Source organism: Astyanax mexicanus, chromosome 19 (assembly GCF_023375975.1).
Source record: "Astyanax mexicanus isolate ESR-SI-001 chromosome 19, AstMex3_surface, whole genome shotgun sequence".
In the NCBI taxonomy this organism is placed as follows: Eukaryota; Metazoa; Chordata; class Actinopteri; order Characiformes; family Acestrorhamphidae; genus Astyanax; species Astyanax mexicanus.
Window position 1 is genome coordinate 8,167,931 of NC_064426.1, and position 19,161 is coordinate 8,187,091.

General features: G+C 39.8%; 1 protein-coding gene across 20 annotated transcripts in view; it reads right to left on the minus strand.

Moving 5' to 3' along the window:
* Positions 1-388: 388 nt before the first annotated feature.
* Positions 389-19,161, minus strand: part of cacna1aa (calcium channel, voltage-dependent, P/Q type, alpha 1A subunit, a) — a 168,740-nt gene continuing 149,967 nt past the window's right edge. For 14 of the 20 annotated variants that reach the window (XM_049467678.1, XM_049467676.1, XM_049467677.1 and 11 more), the window contains 4 exons: positions 16,227-16,268; positions 11,403-11,601; positions 10,028-10,278; positions 389-7,517 (listed from right to left, as the gene is read on the minus strand). In XM_049467678.1, coding sequence (XP_049323635.1) covers positions 6,906-7,517; positions 10,028-10,278; positions 11,403-11,601; positions 16,227-16,268 — 1,104 coding nt within the window. In that variant the 3' untranslated portion in view covers positions 389-6,905. The remainder of the gene's footprint in view (positions 7,518-10,027; positions 10,279-11,402; positions 11,602-16,226; positions 16,269-19,161) is intronic. The other 6 variants (XM_049467684.1, XM_049467687.1, XM_049467683.1 and 3 more) reach the window with 2 other exon arrangements.

Sequence of the window (19,161 nt, forward strand, 5' to 3'; positions counted from 1 at the left end):
TAGACAGATATACAGACACATTAGCACACATATGGATAAACAGATAGTTGGCTAGTAAAACAGAGAGAAAGATAGAGATAAACAAAGCTTTTGCTAGACAGACAAATAGGTAGTGACAGATGGCTAGCAAACTAATCAGAGGAGCTAGCAAAATATAAACAGAATATAAACAGATAAATAGACAGCTAGCAAGTTAAATAAACAGATAGATGGACAGATAAACTGCATGAAAGATAAAAAGATAGCAAGCATTTTCAATGTTTCAGAGAAAAGTGAGTGTTTCACAGATAGATAGAGAGAAATGAATGACTGGAGAAACTGCTGGACACACTGGAAGATGAATAGGTGTAAAATGCAGGTATCTGCTGGTTAAACTCAACAACACTCGTGTTTTCCACACCTTTTTTATTTCTTTTTTTGACAGTTATTCTGATGTGTCCTGAACATAGTGTCGGAGTGTCTCACCTTCAAGTTTGCAGAAAAAAAGAAAAGAAACAAACAAAACAATCTCCACCAAAGTCGTTTGGCTCTTTAGTTTTTTTTTTTTTGGTCATTTTTCAGTGTTTTTATTTATTTGTTTTGCTTTAAAAAATAGAAAGAAAATGAACATGTTGCTTTTAAAAACATTGATCTATACTCATGTTCTTCAATAATACTGTTCTTTTTTTTTCTTCTTCTTCTTTTTTTTTAATTCCTGAAGATGAAGTTCCACGGTGTGGCATGCACATAGCACATGCAGTTCTGGAAGTAGTAAATATTTTCACTTATTTGTTCTGAAAACATTTTCCCCCTTTTTTTGGTGCATTTTATATTTTCTTTTTTTCCTTAGTGGCTCCTACATTGCTGGTTACCGTTGTGTAGGTAATTCGTCTGATGTCAGCTGAAACGGGGGCTGAGGTGTTTGGTGGTGGTGTGCTTTGACGAGGGTTAGGAAGGAAAAACGCCTGTCCGGACTGACTGCATACACCCACACACCCCTACATCCACACACACGGAATGAATTAAACAAGAAAGCCACAAATATGCAGCACTGGCACGAAATAAGGAAACGCCCTGGCTGTATCAACACACTCATCATATTTCACAATCCTCACAATGGAATATCTTTTTTGATGAACAGTGAAATTAAATTTGAAAATTTAATTTCTAGTAAGATATTTTTGCAGTCGTTTATTTGTGGCCTACTGCACAACAAACGAAAATTAAACTCACTCACAAAGCAGTCTTTTAGGAATACCTGTCCACCTTCTTGTTCATGTATGGCATTATCTATAGTGCCAAACAACTGGCAGAAGTAGAATGCACAAAATCATGTAACTACACCAAGTTGCTTCAGGTAATGTGGTGAGAAGAAAAGCATCTCATCTGTCAGCCAAGAACAGAAAGCTGAGGCTGCAGTGGACAAAGGCTCACCAAAACTGCACAAACGAAGACTGAGGTTCTAGTACTATACTATACTATAGTACTATACTGTACTAAATATAGTCAAAGTATATAATGCTAACGGACAGTTATTTCCAAAACGCTCAAAACTAAAGATCATATAACTGTTTAAAACATATTTTAAATAACTGACAAAACTTAAGAAACTCTTATTAAAGTGTGTAATATTGGGCTCAATAATGTACCAAAGCACAGTTTTTTTGCCTGGTTCTGGCTACTTCTTGGTAGGTTTCGCCACTAGCACATTGATTAGGCACAGCCATCAAGCTTGTCTGGCTCTTTTTATTATAGGCCATGATTTTATCTGTAAAGAGGTGACATGTTGAACATTATGAGATTTACATTTAAACCAGTGACCAGTCTTCTAAGTAGTCTTCTCTGGTATTGTATTGTCTAGTATTCCCCAGAAAATGCTCTGTGAGTGCATTTGATAATGTTTGTTGGGGTGAGGCCTGGATGAGCAACTGATTTCATTTCTGCTGTTAGATTTTGGCAGTTAATTTAGAATAATTTTTTTCTCTGTGGGGTAAAATCCTTTCAAAATATTTTCATGTATTGCACATCATATTTTTTCTCTTTTCTTGGACTGTTTTTATTGGTTTCATCTGGTGCTCAGTGGCAACTACATAATGCCGATTTATGTCCAAAAAGGTTCCAAAAATGAAATGTAATTCTAATGGGATTGCACTTTTTTGTACGGTGCAGTTTACAGTACTCCAGGTATTAAAGTGTTTCCATTGTGCCATTACTGAATATACGTGCAGTCTGAGCTTGCATGCAAACAATCACCTACTTATGAAAAAAGAAAACACTAACACAGTGAATTTGGCCTTTCTTTCTCTCCTTTACACCCCCTTTCCCTCTTCACAGTTCTCCATGCTACAAATGTTGGCTCCCACTTGCCTTTACCTAAGATGAAGTAGTGTATTGCATATATAGGTATATGTTTTTTGATGCTGAAAAACTGAAAAGCAATATAATATATTCCCCCTTAAACTATTTTATTTTCTTTTGTCTATAAGAAAGTTGACAGATGAGTGAAGTATGCTAGTAGAAAAGACATAAAGCAAAAGACAGTTAAAGACTGTTAAATATGGGGTATACAAAATAATGCTTTTAATATAATGAGTTTTGCCATTTAATGTACGATTATATATATTAGATTAGAGTTTGGGCTGTGTTTTCTAAAGACAAACAGAAGCAAAACAGGCTAACCCACATCTTGGAATTTAGTTTTTTGTCCAGTTGTGGATTGAAAACTTTCGCCACGACCATTCTCAATTACTTTTCTCAACTTTTCACCAGTGATTGAGTCTATGACCCAAAGTTTATTCCAAACAGGTCAGATTACGTGTTTTCAGCCACCTGCTTTGGATTAAGCAGTTTCCGACCTGGGTTTTAAAAAGCTTTTGACACAGATTTGGTTTCATTTTAAATGGGTCAGACAAGGTGAAATTGCATTCTGTAGCCAGTTTAAGGCCTGGTGGGTTTTATAGGACCCTATGATTTCCGTCATGTGGAGAACATGGACGGAATTGGGACTGTAAAAAATGTGTTTCTTATATTAAGACAAAACTGTCACATAAAAAAATGAATTTTGGAAACAAATGAACGGATTTCATAGGGCCCTAGTTTTAGCAGCTGTTGTATTCAAGTGTTAGGCAAAGCTCCAAAAATTTCAACGTGCCTTAGGATTCCACTGCTTTTCAAAATAATACAACTTTCAGCCAAAAATGACAACCTTCTGAGAACAACTTTTAGCAATTCTTAATATGACACACTGTTCTAGAAGACACTAAATAACATATACATTTGATTTTAAAAGAAAGCCCCTAAGAGAAATCAAGGGGAACTATTATTAATACAATTATATTTGTTTGAGGTGTAATTTGGTCACATCAACATTATAATAATAGGTTCTATCTCATTATTTTGTGTACTCCCAATAGAAAAAAGGATAAACAGATGCAGAGACAGATAAACAGATGAATAGACAAACAGACTGATAGACAGATGTATATATAGCAATAGTGCATGTCGACTGTGTGTTGAATAAGGCACTGAACAACTAAGTCAGTGATACATTCCCAGACCTACAAACCACCCTTCCGGCTTAGAACTTCAATCTAGCAAGGGGAGCCCTCATACCTTCCTAATGTCTGAAAATGACTAATCAATTCTCCTGATAATGGATGCCCCCCTTTCAGTGATTAACAGATAAAGTACTGTAAAAATAAATATAAATATATATATATTCAGTGCAAAATAATGATGTGACCATGAGCGGCTATGCATGTCAGTCTCGAAATGCTACATATAGTAAAATGATCGCTGTGTGTGTCCTTCCTTCAGGACAGATATCATTTGGCAGTGTATCCGTGTGGATCGGAGGATGATGGTTAATTTTCGGGCCGTGAAAAGGGACACAAAGATCAGCGGGAGACACAAGAGACAAGAGTTAGTTTTTTTTTGTTTTTGTTGTTTTTTTTTTTGGCAGAAAAGGCCCGGTCATTGTTTCACCCATGCAATTTGATTGGCTGTGTTACATGTTCCTGTGCAGTTGGATTGGCTGTGTTACATGTCCTGAACACAGAATGGTGCACCATCGGTGACAGACATTAAAGTCCTACTCCCAGTGTTACAGATCATCGACAAAAATCGACATTGAACAGAAAGACATGGTGACAAGAGTGTGCGCATCAGGACTACAGGCTACAACTGTGTGGAGCACAGTGCCATCTATTGATATGCTAGAGGTAGTGGAGCTCTGTTCCTTCCTTCCTTTCTTCCAATATACTGTACATTTCCACACACTGATTATGTTAACGTAAACGTCATGTCACGTCATGTCAGTAACTGGCACAGTCACATTACGCTCAGATCCACCCCCCTCCTAATGTGCATGCCCATGGGAAAAAAATAAAACATTATGGGTGTAAATACTGTAAAATACTGTTTTCCTGCATTCTATAAAAAGGAATGTTAATAGGGAACACATTGATGTGGGTTCCCACGGCGAATACTAGCCCTGAAATTTGATCTCAGCCAGTTCATTCTTACAATCTCTTTTACTTGAGTCTGGGCACTCTTTCAAGATATACATATACATATCTTCTTTATCAGCTCTGATATAGGTATTAATATTTGTAATTTCTGTATGATCTCATCAAAAATATCTTATTCCTGTAGATTTTTTTGAGCGTATGCTACTTTTAAACTGACTATGTACATCTGCATTGATTCACAACTCATAAATTACATCATAAATAACTCATATCAGCATATCTTTACTGTATATCTTCTTTTCACATCTAGGAAAATATCTGTCTTTACAGTCGAGGCTCAGTTAGTTTAGACGAGTAAGTCACGGACGTGTCTCTGCGCTACCTGGCCGCTACGTCTGGCAGGATCAGCAGGAGGTTATGAGGCGAGTCTACCATGGTCCAGAACGGTCCAAATCTGCCACAGAGCTCCACGTACCACACAAACAGAACCACACCGAAACAATATATGGAAGTACAAAGAGCACAGCTGAGTCAAAGAACCAAAACTAGATACGAAATCAAAGCATTGACATCATCATCATTATCGTCATTGTCAACTTCGTCATCATCACCATCATTGTCGTTATCGTCATTCTGGTAATCTTTTGTATGTATAAACAACATTGTTAAGAACAAATCTAATAGAAAGATGAAGTGGTTCTCTCTCTCTCTTCTCGTAGCCTCCGGCCCCTTCTTACTCCATCACACCCTGGAAGACTGGAGTTAGGGGAGAAGAGTTCAGGTACAGTGTATTTACACATATTTATGTGTGTGTTTGTGGATGTGTAGACGGGTCAATGTGCTTGTATGTCTGTCAAATGTGTTATGTGTGCAAGCAATCGATGAATAGAGAATAATTCTTGCTTTATTATTTTAGTATCATTATTGGTTAGGATTGGTTTGAGTCATTTAGAAATAAAATCTGTTTTAAAAACTCTGATGGGTTTAAACTAGAATATTGAAATAAAATAGACTATAAAATAATGAAATTAAATAAATTTTGCCCACAACCCATTAACACCTCTTTAACTCCCATAAAACTGCCATATTTCTCATTCCTAGCTCCACTTATCAGAGCACCTGATTTTTACAACGTTCTACCACAAGCAAAAGCCTAAAGATCATATGCTGATGGCACTGTCTAAACCTGCAAAAGTGGTGTTGGGCCTCTTGTCCCCTTTGTGCCATCTCTCGTTCTCTTTGTGCTGCAGAACGAGGGATGATTTCAGAGAAGAGTGAAAGGGAGGAAGGCCTGAGACTATAGAGAGAGAGAACTTCACAGACATAAAGAAAGGACCAAGAAGTTTACCCCCCTCCCCACTTTCCCCAATCCATTCAAAGTTTCTTTTTTTAATCTTTTGCTGTTGTTTCAATCATGCAGGATTTTTCCAAGGGATTTTTTAAATTCTAGAAGTTCAAACAAAGCTGAGCAGTGCAACAGAAGAATCAAGCTCCAATGTTTCCAACAAGAAGTAGAAGAAGCCGTAGAAGAAGAAAGAGTGAAGACCGTTTTGTTAACTTATTTTTTTCCTCCCCTCTTTTCGCTTTTTGTATTTTCTTCTCTCTTCACTTTGCTGGGGGTCGATAGCAAGACATGACAGTTCCCAAAAAAAAAACTCAGTCAGGGCGTGTGTGTGCCCCTGCCTGACCCTTACCTGTTTTGTTTTCTTTTTTTTAGGCAAAAACCCACCCTCACGCACGCAAACACACACACACACACACACACACACACACTCACACAGCCAGTGGCCTCAACCTCACTGAAATAATTATTAACAGTAAACACAGATGATAAAACTCATCAATATTACCCAACATGTGGGTGGATTTTTGCAATTAGACGGAGCTCCAGGTCAAGTTGTGTAAAGCAAGTGTCGATTCTCCGTGTTGTTTTTGAGCGACTCAACTCGAGTGGGAGTTCTGGTCAGTGGTGATTGTGGTACGTCATTTCTGTCTGCATGAATGCTGTGTCCAGAAAAAGAGTGCAGTACATTTACTCCCCTGCTTTAAAATATTACGCAAGGCCGTTTTTTCCAGTGTTTCAGATTTTTTTTTATCCACGCTACACGTCTCTTGTCCTTACGTTTAACTTTAATGCAGTCCAAAATATTTGCAGGGGAACGTTAGAGAAAAGAGAAAACACAAAGAACAGAAAGGAAAGAATCATGCCTTGATTTTCCCCTTTGGAGCCTCCAAGCACACTACTTGGTGCTTCCCTGGAGCATGCAGACTTAGGGAAGCGTCTGACCTTCGTTATGTCCTTTATTTTGACCTTCGTTATGACTTCCAATATGGCCTTCATGTTGACCTCCGACGAGGCCCGTGTTGCAGCCTTTTTATGTGGCAGCGTCCCATTCCAGCGAATGCTGAAGTGCTCCCTTGTTCCCTGTCCCACCCTCCCTCCCCTTTCCCCAGAGGCTAGCACCAGTCGTCCTCATCTGTCTCACTGTAGGGTTCGTGCAGGCCCTTTCTGGGCCCTCTGGGGTGGGGAGGTTTGTGGGGTCCGGGGTGTGTGGGAGGGTGGTGGTGGGGGGATGGCGACGAGGAGCGGTACCCATTGGGCATCCGGCGGGCAGGGTGAGGCACCGGCTGGCCTTGCTGGACAGGAGCATGGCGGGAAGTCCTGGGTGAGCGGGGGTGTGGAGAGTTATGGGCATGGTGGGGGTTGCCCTGCGCGGGCGGGCTTTGATCGTAGGCCGGAGGCTCTTGACGGCCAAAATCGTAGTCCTGCTCATCGTAGAAACCACCATCACCCACCATCACCGTGCCCTCAGATGAGCCTGGACCCCAGCGGCCGTGCCGTGGGGAGCCGTGGTGGGACGGTGGTGGCGGGTGGTGGGGTGGCGTGGGGGTTGGGAGGCGTGTCTGAGAGCCGGGAGGGGGTGTGGCCACGGGTTTGCGGACCACGGGTGAGTAGGTGACGTGGGGCCGCGGAGTGGCGGGGGTTTGGGGCAGCTGGCGGCGCCCTCTCCTGGGCGTGCTGGTCCCTGACGTCGAGGGGGCGGGGCTTCCGCTCACCGAACTACTGCCCTACACGAAAATGGAACAAGGCAAATAAAAACAAAAGAACAACAAAATTTATCCCACAACACGAGAGAGAAAGAGAGTGAAGGAAGAAGAGAGAAGAAAAGAGTGAGAAATAGACCAGAAATAGGGAGAAAGAAAGAGGCAAATAGAGAGAAGTTGAGTAAGAGAAAGTAGGAGGTATAGAGAAAGAGAGAAAGAGAGAGAGAGAGAGCAAAACGACACCGACACAACAGCAGTAAGAGAGGAAAAAGTGAAGTTGTGAAAGAGTGAGGGAGAGGAGAGAGTGAGAGAGTGAGAGTGAAGTGGTGTTAAAGAAAGACATCAAGAAGGAGGAGAGCAGCGTGAACAAACGCAAACAATGAGAGAAAAAAATGACCCAACGTTGAGAAGCAACATGTCACAGAGAGAGGACACAGAGAAACAAAAAAAGGAGAAAACAAATAAAGAGGAGTTGAAATCCATTGGAACGGTGAAAAAAAAGAAACTAGCTTAAAGTCATTACAACATGTCTCTCAAACACATAAAGGGTAAACTATGGTGTGCAATTCTCTCAGGTGTGTGAACAATGTGTGTCAGATTTAATAATCATTTGCAGACATGCAACACTCTTTCAGGCTCTAACAGCCTAAATGCAGTATTAAGGGTAGGCGATATGGCAAACGTACAGTACTGTGCAAAAAGAAAATGACACATGATGCTATTTATTTGGGCAGTAAGCCTCTATTATTAGATTAAATACACCCATTGACATAAAACACACCATGAAGGAGGTGTTGGTAACAAATTAAGCTTTATATGTGTGAATGTAATGATTTAATGCATGTTATCAGTTAGAATATTGGAGCCAAAGGATTGATTTTTTGGGGAAAACTGTATAATAGATAGGAGCCTATAGTGCCCCGCCTCTACTAGCCTGTATATAATTTTAGATACTTTTAGGAGGCATACAGGGTCCACTAACAGACTGTCATATGTGAGGGTTTCCCAAATGATCACCCCAGAAGTTGGGACAGTGCTTGATGCTCTACAACAAAGGCAGGACTGAAGCACTCACTGACTGCGGTCAGATACAGAACCTGGATATGGCACTAAAGACGATACAGTTCCAGTCTGTATCAGTCCAGGTTTCTCATTCATGACATCACTGCAAATGAAGGTGACAGTGGCTGGCTGACAGACGGCCTTGGTGGCAGGAAGTTTATAGAAATGAATATTCTGCCTCTCTCAGTCCAATGATCTGTTCCTTTTCAAACACTGTCAAGTGAGAAAAAATGTCTTTGAGGTGTTATTTAGCAGTCAACAATTTCTCACTACCCAAAATTAGCTTCTGAGAGCTATTTTATAAGTCAGCAGTGAAAGCATCTTTACACCCTCTTGTGTCAGACCACACCTGTAACCATTTACATACCTGCCTAACACAACTGCAAAACTGCATGCACAGTTTTGCAGCAATTTATAGTGTGTTATGGTTTTTCGTCAATGAGAGTACAAAGATCCCCTCAAGGACGCTTAGGGTTTACTGGTTCTATTCAATACTTAATTTAGCTAATCAATTCAGTTTAGTCAGTTTACTGCCCAGAAATATAGCATTCAAATTGTACAGTACTGTAGAACATCACAATACTTTAATATATTTTCACAACACATATTTGTTAAGATATTTGAATAGTTTGAATAGACAAAATTCTGCAGAAAAATGCCAGATCTACAGACTAAAAATATTAATTTCTATTGTGGCAGCTTCTAGGACAGTTCTTTCAGCTGTCCATATATGATTCAAAAGGTCCAAATCCAGTATCTTGTTTTCTGCTGAATTTTACAATGTAGAAACTCCACCCCATGTTCCAGCCATGTACATGTATTCCAGACATATACTCTAAATTAATCTAAAACATAATCCTTGCATTGTCTAGTGTAAAGACAGCCTAATGACAAACTACTCCAGTAAAGAATAGAAAACCTTTAAGCTTACTGTAGACAAACGGAAGTGCAGTTTTAGGAAAGAAATCTGGGAAGATTAACATTAAGCGCTTGTTTGACTTTAAAAATAATGTGGCTTATAATCCAGTGCGCCTTATAGTGTGAAAAGTATGGTACCAGGTTCAGCAGAATCTATTCAAATATGAATATTCAGAGGTTCACACTGTGTCGGTATTTTAATATTTACTCACAAAATGATGGAAATGTATTCCACATGAACAAAGTGGTGATGTGGTCTAAATCTCTCTTTATGTCATGTAAGTTCTGAAAACACTGACCTAAGCTATCCTCAGAACAGTGTATTGTGATGGAATTTATCCCCATAATGATCATCATCATATCACCCACCCACATACTATACAGTATACAACAGAGTAGCGTTTCAAGAAAAACACAGACATGTTCCAGTGGAAAAAGAAAAGCACTGCAGTGGAAAGAAAGCTCGGAAGTCCATCAGTTTCGATGGATTCACTTTGGGGTGAGATGAGGGTGTGCTTGTAGGCGCGTTTTGTTTGTGAGTGTGTTTAGCCCACCTGTCTGTGAGTGAGACACTCGCGGCCTTCGCTGGGTGAGCGAGACCAACGGCGGTCCCTGTCCCGGGGCTGCCGGTGTCCGTACTCTCCCCGCTCTCTCTCTGGTGTGTAGCGCTCCTTCTCTATGGAGCCGTGGTGGTGGTGATGATGGTGATGGTGCCGGCGGTCTTTCGCCCGACCCCGGTCTCTGTCCTTCTCTTTGGGAGGGAGATCCCCGGACTGAGTTGTGGTGCTCAGGTCCGTGCCCAAACCTGCTGGTCACATTGGAAGAATGTTTTGTGGATGGACAAGCCAAATTAGAACTTTTGGTTTCAATAAAAAGCATTATGTTTGAAAAAAGAAAAACACAGCATTCCACCATAAAAAACATTATCCTATCTGTGGAACCTTGCTTGATGGAACCATGAATTATGAATTATATGGAACCATGTATTCTGAATTATATTAAATAATTCTGAAGCAAAATGTCAGGACATCTGTCCATGAAGTAAATCTCAAGAGAAGGTGGGTCATGCAGCAAGACAATGACCCTAAGCACAAAAGTTGTCCTACCAAAAAATGGTTCAAAAACAATAAAGGTAATATTTTGGAATGGCCTGAGCTTAATTCAATTAAAATACGTAAGGAAACAGCAGTTGGAAGGAATGGGTTAAAATTCCTCCAAGCTGCAGGACTGATCAACAGTTACCAGAAATATTTAGTTTAGGTTCACATACATTTGCCACTCACAAATATTTAATATTGGATTATTTTCCTCAATAAAAAAATGACCAAATGTAATATTTTTGCCTCATTTATCATTTATTTAACTGGGTTCTCTGTATCTACGTTTAGGACATCTGATGATGTTTAAGGTCATATTTTTGCAGAAATACAGAAAATTCTAAGGGGTTTACAAACTTTCAAGCACCACTGTACATCTACAATAAAAATCTTTTGTGAAAACTTTAGAGAAAACCATTTTACTGCTATACTGTGTAATTCTATAAAGATCCTCTATAAAAATTCACCCCTTAAAAATGTTTTGCCCTTGAACGCCACATGTAAATACAAAAAAGCAATCCAAGTGTCCTCCAAACTGGTGATTTTAAGTGTTTCCAGCAACTGGTTTAACTGGTTCTCAACTTTCTCTTGTAAATACTGGCAACCACTGCGTTTTCTAGTGAATTGGACAGGAGCAGTGAATTGCTGCCTCTTTCACCATCCAGATACTTAGTTGCTTAAATCGAGAACATGGAATAAACCACACACCCACAAATTTTTTTGCAGAATATTATTGTGTTTTGTGCATGTCCCTTAAATACAGTACATTTCGGTACTGTATTTTTAGTATTTTTTACATGCACACATCTCACAAACCCTTGGTTTTTCTGACCTGTGTCGGCGTCGGTGTATCGGCTGAGTGAGCGCTCAGATGCTCGGTGGCTGCGGTCACGGCGCCGATGCCCATGTCTCTGCCCTTCTTCTGGAATCACCCTCTCCATAACGTAATCCTCACCTCGTGGCGGTCGACCCAAACGCCCGTGACCCAGTGATGAGGCCGAGCGCTTCATAGGGCTGCTGTCTGTAATTGTCTGTGGACCGAGGGAGGGAGAGAAAAGAGGGAGAAAGAGAGATAGAAAGAGAGCGAAGGAAGAGAGAAGTTTCCAAATGATTAAAGAGCAATGGGTAAAGAGTAGTTGAGAGGGGAGTTTAACATCTAGACTGTCTGAGAAGATTGCATCTCCACAGGAGTTTATTAGAAACACCTGCTTTATACCAACACCATACCAGATACGGAGCCCTTTATAGGTTCTTAGTAGGAAGCTGTAGCTTATTAGTTGAGGCTCATATTTGTTGATGCTCTCACTGTGTCCATCAAGGCAGAGACCATAATAGGACCATCACTGATCACATTCAACCATGAAGCAGTTAGAGGGATATTGTCATCAGTATGTGACCAGTCATCAATGGCCAAATAACGACCAAGACAATCTGTGCATCCAGAGATGAACTACAATAGGATGTCCAGAAAGTGTCCAAAAAGCGTACTGTGACAAAAATCTAGCAATACCATACCACCTACACATCTGGTCAGTGGTGGTCCTATTGTGGTCCCTTTCCGATGATGAAAACATTAGAGACAACAGATGGGCTACAACCAATGCCAGTAACTGTAAACCTACTACATTTGCTTTTATGGTAGATGCCCCTGATAGAAACCAATATATAGTGAAGATACAAGGTAGGTGGACCTAATTAAACTTGAAACTCAGACAGTGTATGTCTATAAGTGTGTATGTGCGTGTAATATATAAGTATGCAAGACTGTGTACATGTCTGAGGGTTGGTGAATGCTGAGAATGTCTTTGGTCTGAATACACACACCCCTGCACACACACACCCACGCATAAATGAGTCAAATCCCACAGGCTCCACAGACACATCCATCATGCAACCTTTAGCATGAACAAAGGGAAAAAGAGAGAGAGAAAGACAGAGAGCAAGAGACCAATAGCCACGGGCGAGGTACACTCGTGCCTTGCATGCGCCCAGGGTTGGACCTGTAAAAATAAACCTGGCCCAGCCCAATGAAGACCAAAGCCTGTTTCACACCATCACACTTCATGCATGGGAGGGCGAAGGAGTTTGCTCAGGGCCTGTTGCTTTCATACATTAAAGTCTAAGGACTTTAACTCTATTAACACTGAAATGTTGACGGCAAGTCTTTGTCCCCCGTGGTTTCCCCAGAGAACTGAGTGTGCCTCATATTCATGTTGGTGGAATTGGAGATTGCTACAGACTACCATTTTTTCTATCACGACCCAGATAGCAAAAATCACTGGATCCATTTCTGAGATTTCTGCAATTCTGTCCTATATGCTCAGCTCACATCACCACACCCAATACAGCAATCGTCCCAAACCGCATTTGGAAACACCCTGGTTGCCAGGTATAATATGGGGACTGGCTGTCATGGATTTTGCCAACACTGCAAAGTATAAACCACATTTTGCCAAATTTCACATGGCTGATGGCAAGTCCTAGACGATGCTGCCACCCAGCAATCAGCAATCAAGCTTTTTTTGCTATCTGGGTATGTAAAAGGGGCTTCATGCCATCTTTATTGCTGGATTCTCTACTATTTTCTGAATAAACTTGCAGCCACAATTAGCATCATTATGGAAGCCCAATCTTATAGAGCTGTTTCATTACAGCAGCAATGAAAGTGTGTTAAAGGCTCCTAACCAAATTTTCATTATACAACAATGTCAAAATGAAGAGTTTTCCAAAGTAGTTTTAAATTTAAAAAAGTTAAAAGAGATCTAAAAAATGCTGCCTACAGTACTGTATATGTCGCACTATAAGGTGCACTTAAATTCCTTTATTTTTTCTTTATAATCCGGTGCACCTTATGTATGCCTTCTACCAGTCAGGCATCATTAAAGCCACTGCTGAAGTGCAGCGTTATACAGAAGTTTCAGTGAAGTTTCTCCAGCACCGAAGCTTTTTTGCCATTCAGAGGTATTAGCATTACCCAATAAATGCGCTAAACTGCTAACTAATATCGCCCTGGCTTACCGGAACACTCAGGGTTCCTCAGTGTAGTGTTGTTGGGCAAGATTTGCTAGTGGTTAGCTGCTCATGCTAATGCTACTGCACCCAGCCTTAGTGGAAATCTGGAAATTAATGCTTACTGTAAATAAACAGAAGCGCTTTACTAATGTCGCAAATAGCACCTACTAATCAGGTCCGCCTTATGTATTAAAACAGACCAAAATTAATAGACATTTATTGATAGTGGGCCTTATAATCTGGTGTGCCTTATAGTGCAACAAAAAATTGCTACTTAAACACTGTATTATACATGACAAAAAGCAGTGAAAAGTGCAACAAAGGCATATTTTTAAAGATGTAATTGTGCAGAACTGTCCATCTGTCCACCTTTATATATGAATTGAATATCCCCAGTCCATTGTGTTGTACCACACATGACCATTCACTCACACACTTACCACAGAAACCTGCACACCAAACTCCTCACAGACAGTGACATGAGTTAGGATCGACCTAGTGTACAACAGAAAGCACTATACTAATGTTTTGCACCATTGTTTTTAAGAGAGCACCCTACAAGAAGAAACCAACCCACACCTTATTTTTCCGACTACATTCCTTTCTCAAAAATTATGTTTTTGTACTGTCCTTACACTTTTTAATAATGCCTTGGGCAGTTTTTAACCTGATTTTAGTAGTTTCAGCAATCTCCTAAGATGCCCATAATTTGACTTTTCTGAAATAGATCAACATCTTTTCCTCGACTATAGAATGTGTCTTTTCACATGGGTGTTCAACAAATGAGAAGTTACTTACTTCAGCAATTAATGTTAAATAGCTTGTTGCTTGAAGAACATTATTACCCATGCATTAAGTATCCAAGGGAGGCTTTTTTCTATTTGTTTAGTTAAATAAAGGTGGTGCCCTTTTTTGGACAGGCATATATATATATATATATATATATATATATATATATATATATATATATATATACACGTATATATATATGTATATATATATATATATATACGTATATATATATATATATATATATATATACGTATATATATATATATATATACACACGTATATATATATATATATATTTATAATACCTGATGCAGTGAGTAGCTTCTCATTTGTTAAACACCCATGTAGTAGTGGAAAATATGTTGATCTGTTTCAAAAACTTCAAATTAATGATATTTTAGGAGATTGCAGAAACTACAGTAAATCAGTTAAACGTTTGGTGAAATCAAATTGTAGGAAAACAGCACTAGAACTAGAAAGGGAAATTGTTGTGACATCGCAGAAGGTTGTTGAACTGATGCCCCAGCGAATGTGTGATGTAATCAAAGTTAAATGTGGTCCAACCAAATATTAGTGTGTGACCTTTTTTGGCCAGGCAGTGTATATATATATATCCACTCCAACAAAATTCAGTATTTGATCCAGCAATAATGATGTGGAAAATTTACTGTCGTAACAGCCCTTACCACACCCACGCACAAAACACAGGTGCCGGCAAGCAAGCACATGCACATGCAAACATGGGCCTTGAGAGTACAGCAGACAATTAAAGACACAGACAGACGAACAGACAGATAGACAGACTGGCTGGCTGCTAAGCGCACAGATGGCTTATAAGTAGAAGAGAGCAGCAGGCAACGAGGACAGAAATGTTTTCCTGTTTTGCCGAATTATACGTCACCGGCTGCAACACTACAGACCAAACACTGGGAAGCAAGACTGACTTTCTAATCAGAAAAACGGTATCACAATCTCCTCTATTACCCTTACGATATTTGCTGTTGTGAGAAACTCTGAACTCCACTCTAGTGGATGTAATGTTTAACATCTGTGCTAATGCAAAGGATTCATAGAAGCATGACACTTTTTTATGCCATATTTTTTGCAGTTATGCCAACCATGATCTACATCATTTTGAACTGACAATATATCATTACTCTATAAATGAATGAAAATGGACTTGGGGTTTAGTGAAACATGATAATGAGTACTTTGGTTAAATAGCCCACCCTCTTTTACCCCCGGTATTCCAAAATACAGCACTTTTAGTTGATGCTCCTAACAGCCTCATAATACCAGCTTTAGGGCCATAGTGCTACCCATACAAAGAAATCACTAATTGTACACTATTAACACACTCAAAGAAGCTTGACACTTCATTTGTAGAATTCTAAAGGGAATTTGGCATTCACATTACAATAACGATGTGGTCATACATGCCTTTGTTCACCTCTGAATATAGTTTGCTTAACCTGATTATGATGCATCCTCGAAATGTACTGAACCCTGTTCACACCTTTACTATGTGTTGACCACTTGTGATCAGATAACCCAGGGAGAATATTAAGGCCAGGTACAAACAGGGTCTTTTAACCAAGAGTGTTTAAATGGGGAAATTGTCAAAACTGTAGAGAACACCTATACTCCAAGACTAAATCTGATGAACCAGTGAACACAGTGTGTAGTTTATTCAAATGTTAATATCATATAACCTTTTCATAATCACAGCTTGCTTCCGGTGCTTTTGGCCTGTAGTGTGCTGCTTAAGGAACGGAAAAAGAGCGATAGCTGGAGCGAGGAAAACAGAAGGGATGGAGGAAGAGAGGCAGATGGAAATAAAAAGAAAACGTACGCCAAGGTTATTCCCTCGATGCCTTCCTCTCCTCCTCGGCTGCTGCTCAGCCATAAACACACACACACACACACACACACACAGAGCCACATGAGGAGCACAGATGGCACAACACACACAGACACACACGCCGCACAGGCCGCACAGAGCGACAGCAAAACGGCAAGCACAGCCGACAAAGGACACAGGATGGCGTGATTGGAGGAGAGAGGAAAGCGAGGAATTTTGTTTAAAGAAGAAGAACAAGTGGAGAGTGATGGAGTGTATGGAGAAGGCCAAAATGAATGAGGGAGTGAAAAAAGGAAGAGTGGAGAAAACAAGAGAAAGAGAGAGTGAGATAGAGAGAGAGAGAAAGAGAGAGAGAAAGAGAGAGAGTATCTGGTTAGAAACAGAAGCTGCGGTGACAAAGGAGAGACACTTACCACAGTAGCACACACACACTGAGGGCCAGAGGCAGTGTTAGAAACAGCACGCCAACACCATCGACGCCACGCCACAGTACGCCACACAACATGGTAAAGTGAGGTGCGGTACACGAGACAGAGAGAAAACTACGGTACATAATGTGCTGCAGACATGTACAATAAGCGTGGGAACATGAAACCAGTCTACATTTTCAGGTGAAACACATAAAATACAGGGCTGTCACGAAATCACAATTACATTTACCTTCTCAATTTACTGCATACTTTTAGTCGTATTAGTGTTATATAGTATTAAAGGGATGCATGACGATGTCAGAATCATCAGTATGCTGTAAACAGATAGTGGCTGATAAATAACAGCCACTTTGGAACTTTTGTTGTTGACGGAAATTTTAAACTGATATTTGCCTTTTTGTAATTACACTGATATGCCAGAAATTATGGGATAGCAGCATATAATTTTTGATTAGCAAATGGTATCTCAGAGAACGGCCACCAAACCTATATATGTTGTAAGGTGGCCAGTGTGCACGTGAGTTATTGGAGCTCAAGTGAGTTGCCAGATGATCGATATATTCAGTTTCCAAAAGTGTGTGAGCATTTATCACTCCTCGATTCACAGTCACTTGTGTACTGGGAATACATCACAAAAACCATTACCACCCACAGTGAAAGGTAATGATCATGACTGGTGGTATTTGGCTAGAAATTTTCATGCGTATAGATAAGCAACATACAAAAAATTTACAAAAATAACATCCACATTCAATGCAGAAGGCCCCACACTCTTGTCTTTCAGGTCAGTGTAGTGCTCCTTATCTTCCAAGGGACATGACAAACATCATGGGACACAATACTAGTCCCTGTCCCATGACATGTGGCATATCAGTGTATGCTGTTACTCATTCTGCCCAGACAAAAACTAGTTCAAAGAAGCCCATAATAACTGTATGTAAATGTTTGTCCACAACTGCTGTAAGTAAAAAACCCAGAATACTTGCATTGGCCCATAATTCCCATATCGGTGCATCCCTAATATTTAAAATTATAATACTTATTATAATGCATATTTTTAATTATTGCAAAAAATGTTTGATGGACACTCACACCTTATTGCTTTTGCATTTATGTATTTATTTATTTTTTATCATTTTATTTCAAAATTTTCCCATTTTCTCCCCAATTTACACGGCCAATTACCCAACCCACTCGTTCGGACTCCCCCAATCACTATATTATTACTATGCCCCAACACACCAGGAGGGCAAAGACTAACACATGCTTCCTCCGATACATGTGAAGTCAGCCACCGCTTCTTTTCGAGCTGCTGCTGATGCTGCATTGCAGAGTAGCATCATAGCACGCTCGGAGGAAAGTGCAGCGACTCGGTTCTGATACATCAGCTCACAGACGCCCTGTGCTGTGGACATCACCTTAGGAGTGATGTGGGGAGAGAGCGCCATCTACCCACCCGGAAGCTTGATTGCAAAACTGCATGAGCGGGGGTTCAAACCTGCGACCTCCCGCTCATAGTGGCAGCGCTTTAGACCTCTGGACCACTCGGCGCCCCCTTTCGCATTTATTTTAATTATTTTAAATCTTAATTAATCAGTAGATTACCTTCAGTACTAATATAATTGGTAGTGACAGCCCTATATAAAACTTTTTGCAACTCTAGTGCATAATGTGCAAACATCATACACAAGTAGGCTAAGTGTAACACTTATACACTACACACTAACCCGACCACTCAACATGCGCACAGCTAAACACACATACATACACACAGGTTTTATTGCACATTTTTAGTTGTCTGACCTTCTGGACTAGTTATTACAATCCAATTTAAAACACTTAAGTAAAGTCTAAATAAAAAATTCAAATTAAATTACAGATGACTTGAGGGGAAAATAATTCTTAAAAACGTGTAACATTATGTATAATAATATATATGATTATATATATTATTATTATTATTATTATTATTATTATTATTATTTTATGCTTGTTAGCATAATAGTTCAAGGACCTCCACCACACCTTTACTAAAGAGAATTCCAGGCTGGAAAAAAGGAAGCAAATAGTCTATACCAGATAACACTGGAAGCTAAATACACACAAATCATGCAAGAAGACATTACGATGAGAACAATATTTTGACCACTTTGACCAAGTTAGAGGAAGAGTAGCAATAAATGAAGTTGGTATTAAATCATCATCCACAAGTATACATCCTGTGTGTGTTCTTCTGTACATGTGTGTATGCGTCCTAAGTGTGAGAGGTTTACCATGACAATCACTGGAGCACATGGTGTAGTGAAGATGGTGTGGTATGGAATGAAAGAGGATTTTTTTTTGCTTCCCAGGGACAGGCACAGAGAAGAAAGTACAATTTATATAGAAGCAAATGTATAATTTGTGGCCTATACCTGTGCCGAATATGCATTTTAAGTTATAAAGGCATATACTGTACGGTCTAGATACTCTTTATCTAGAGCATTTAAATCATT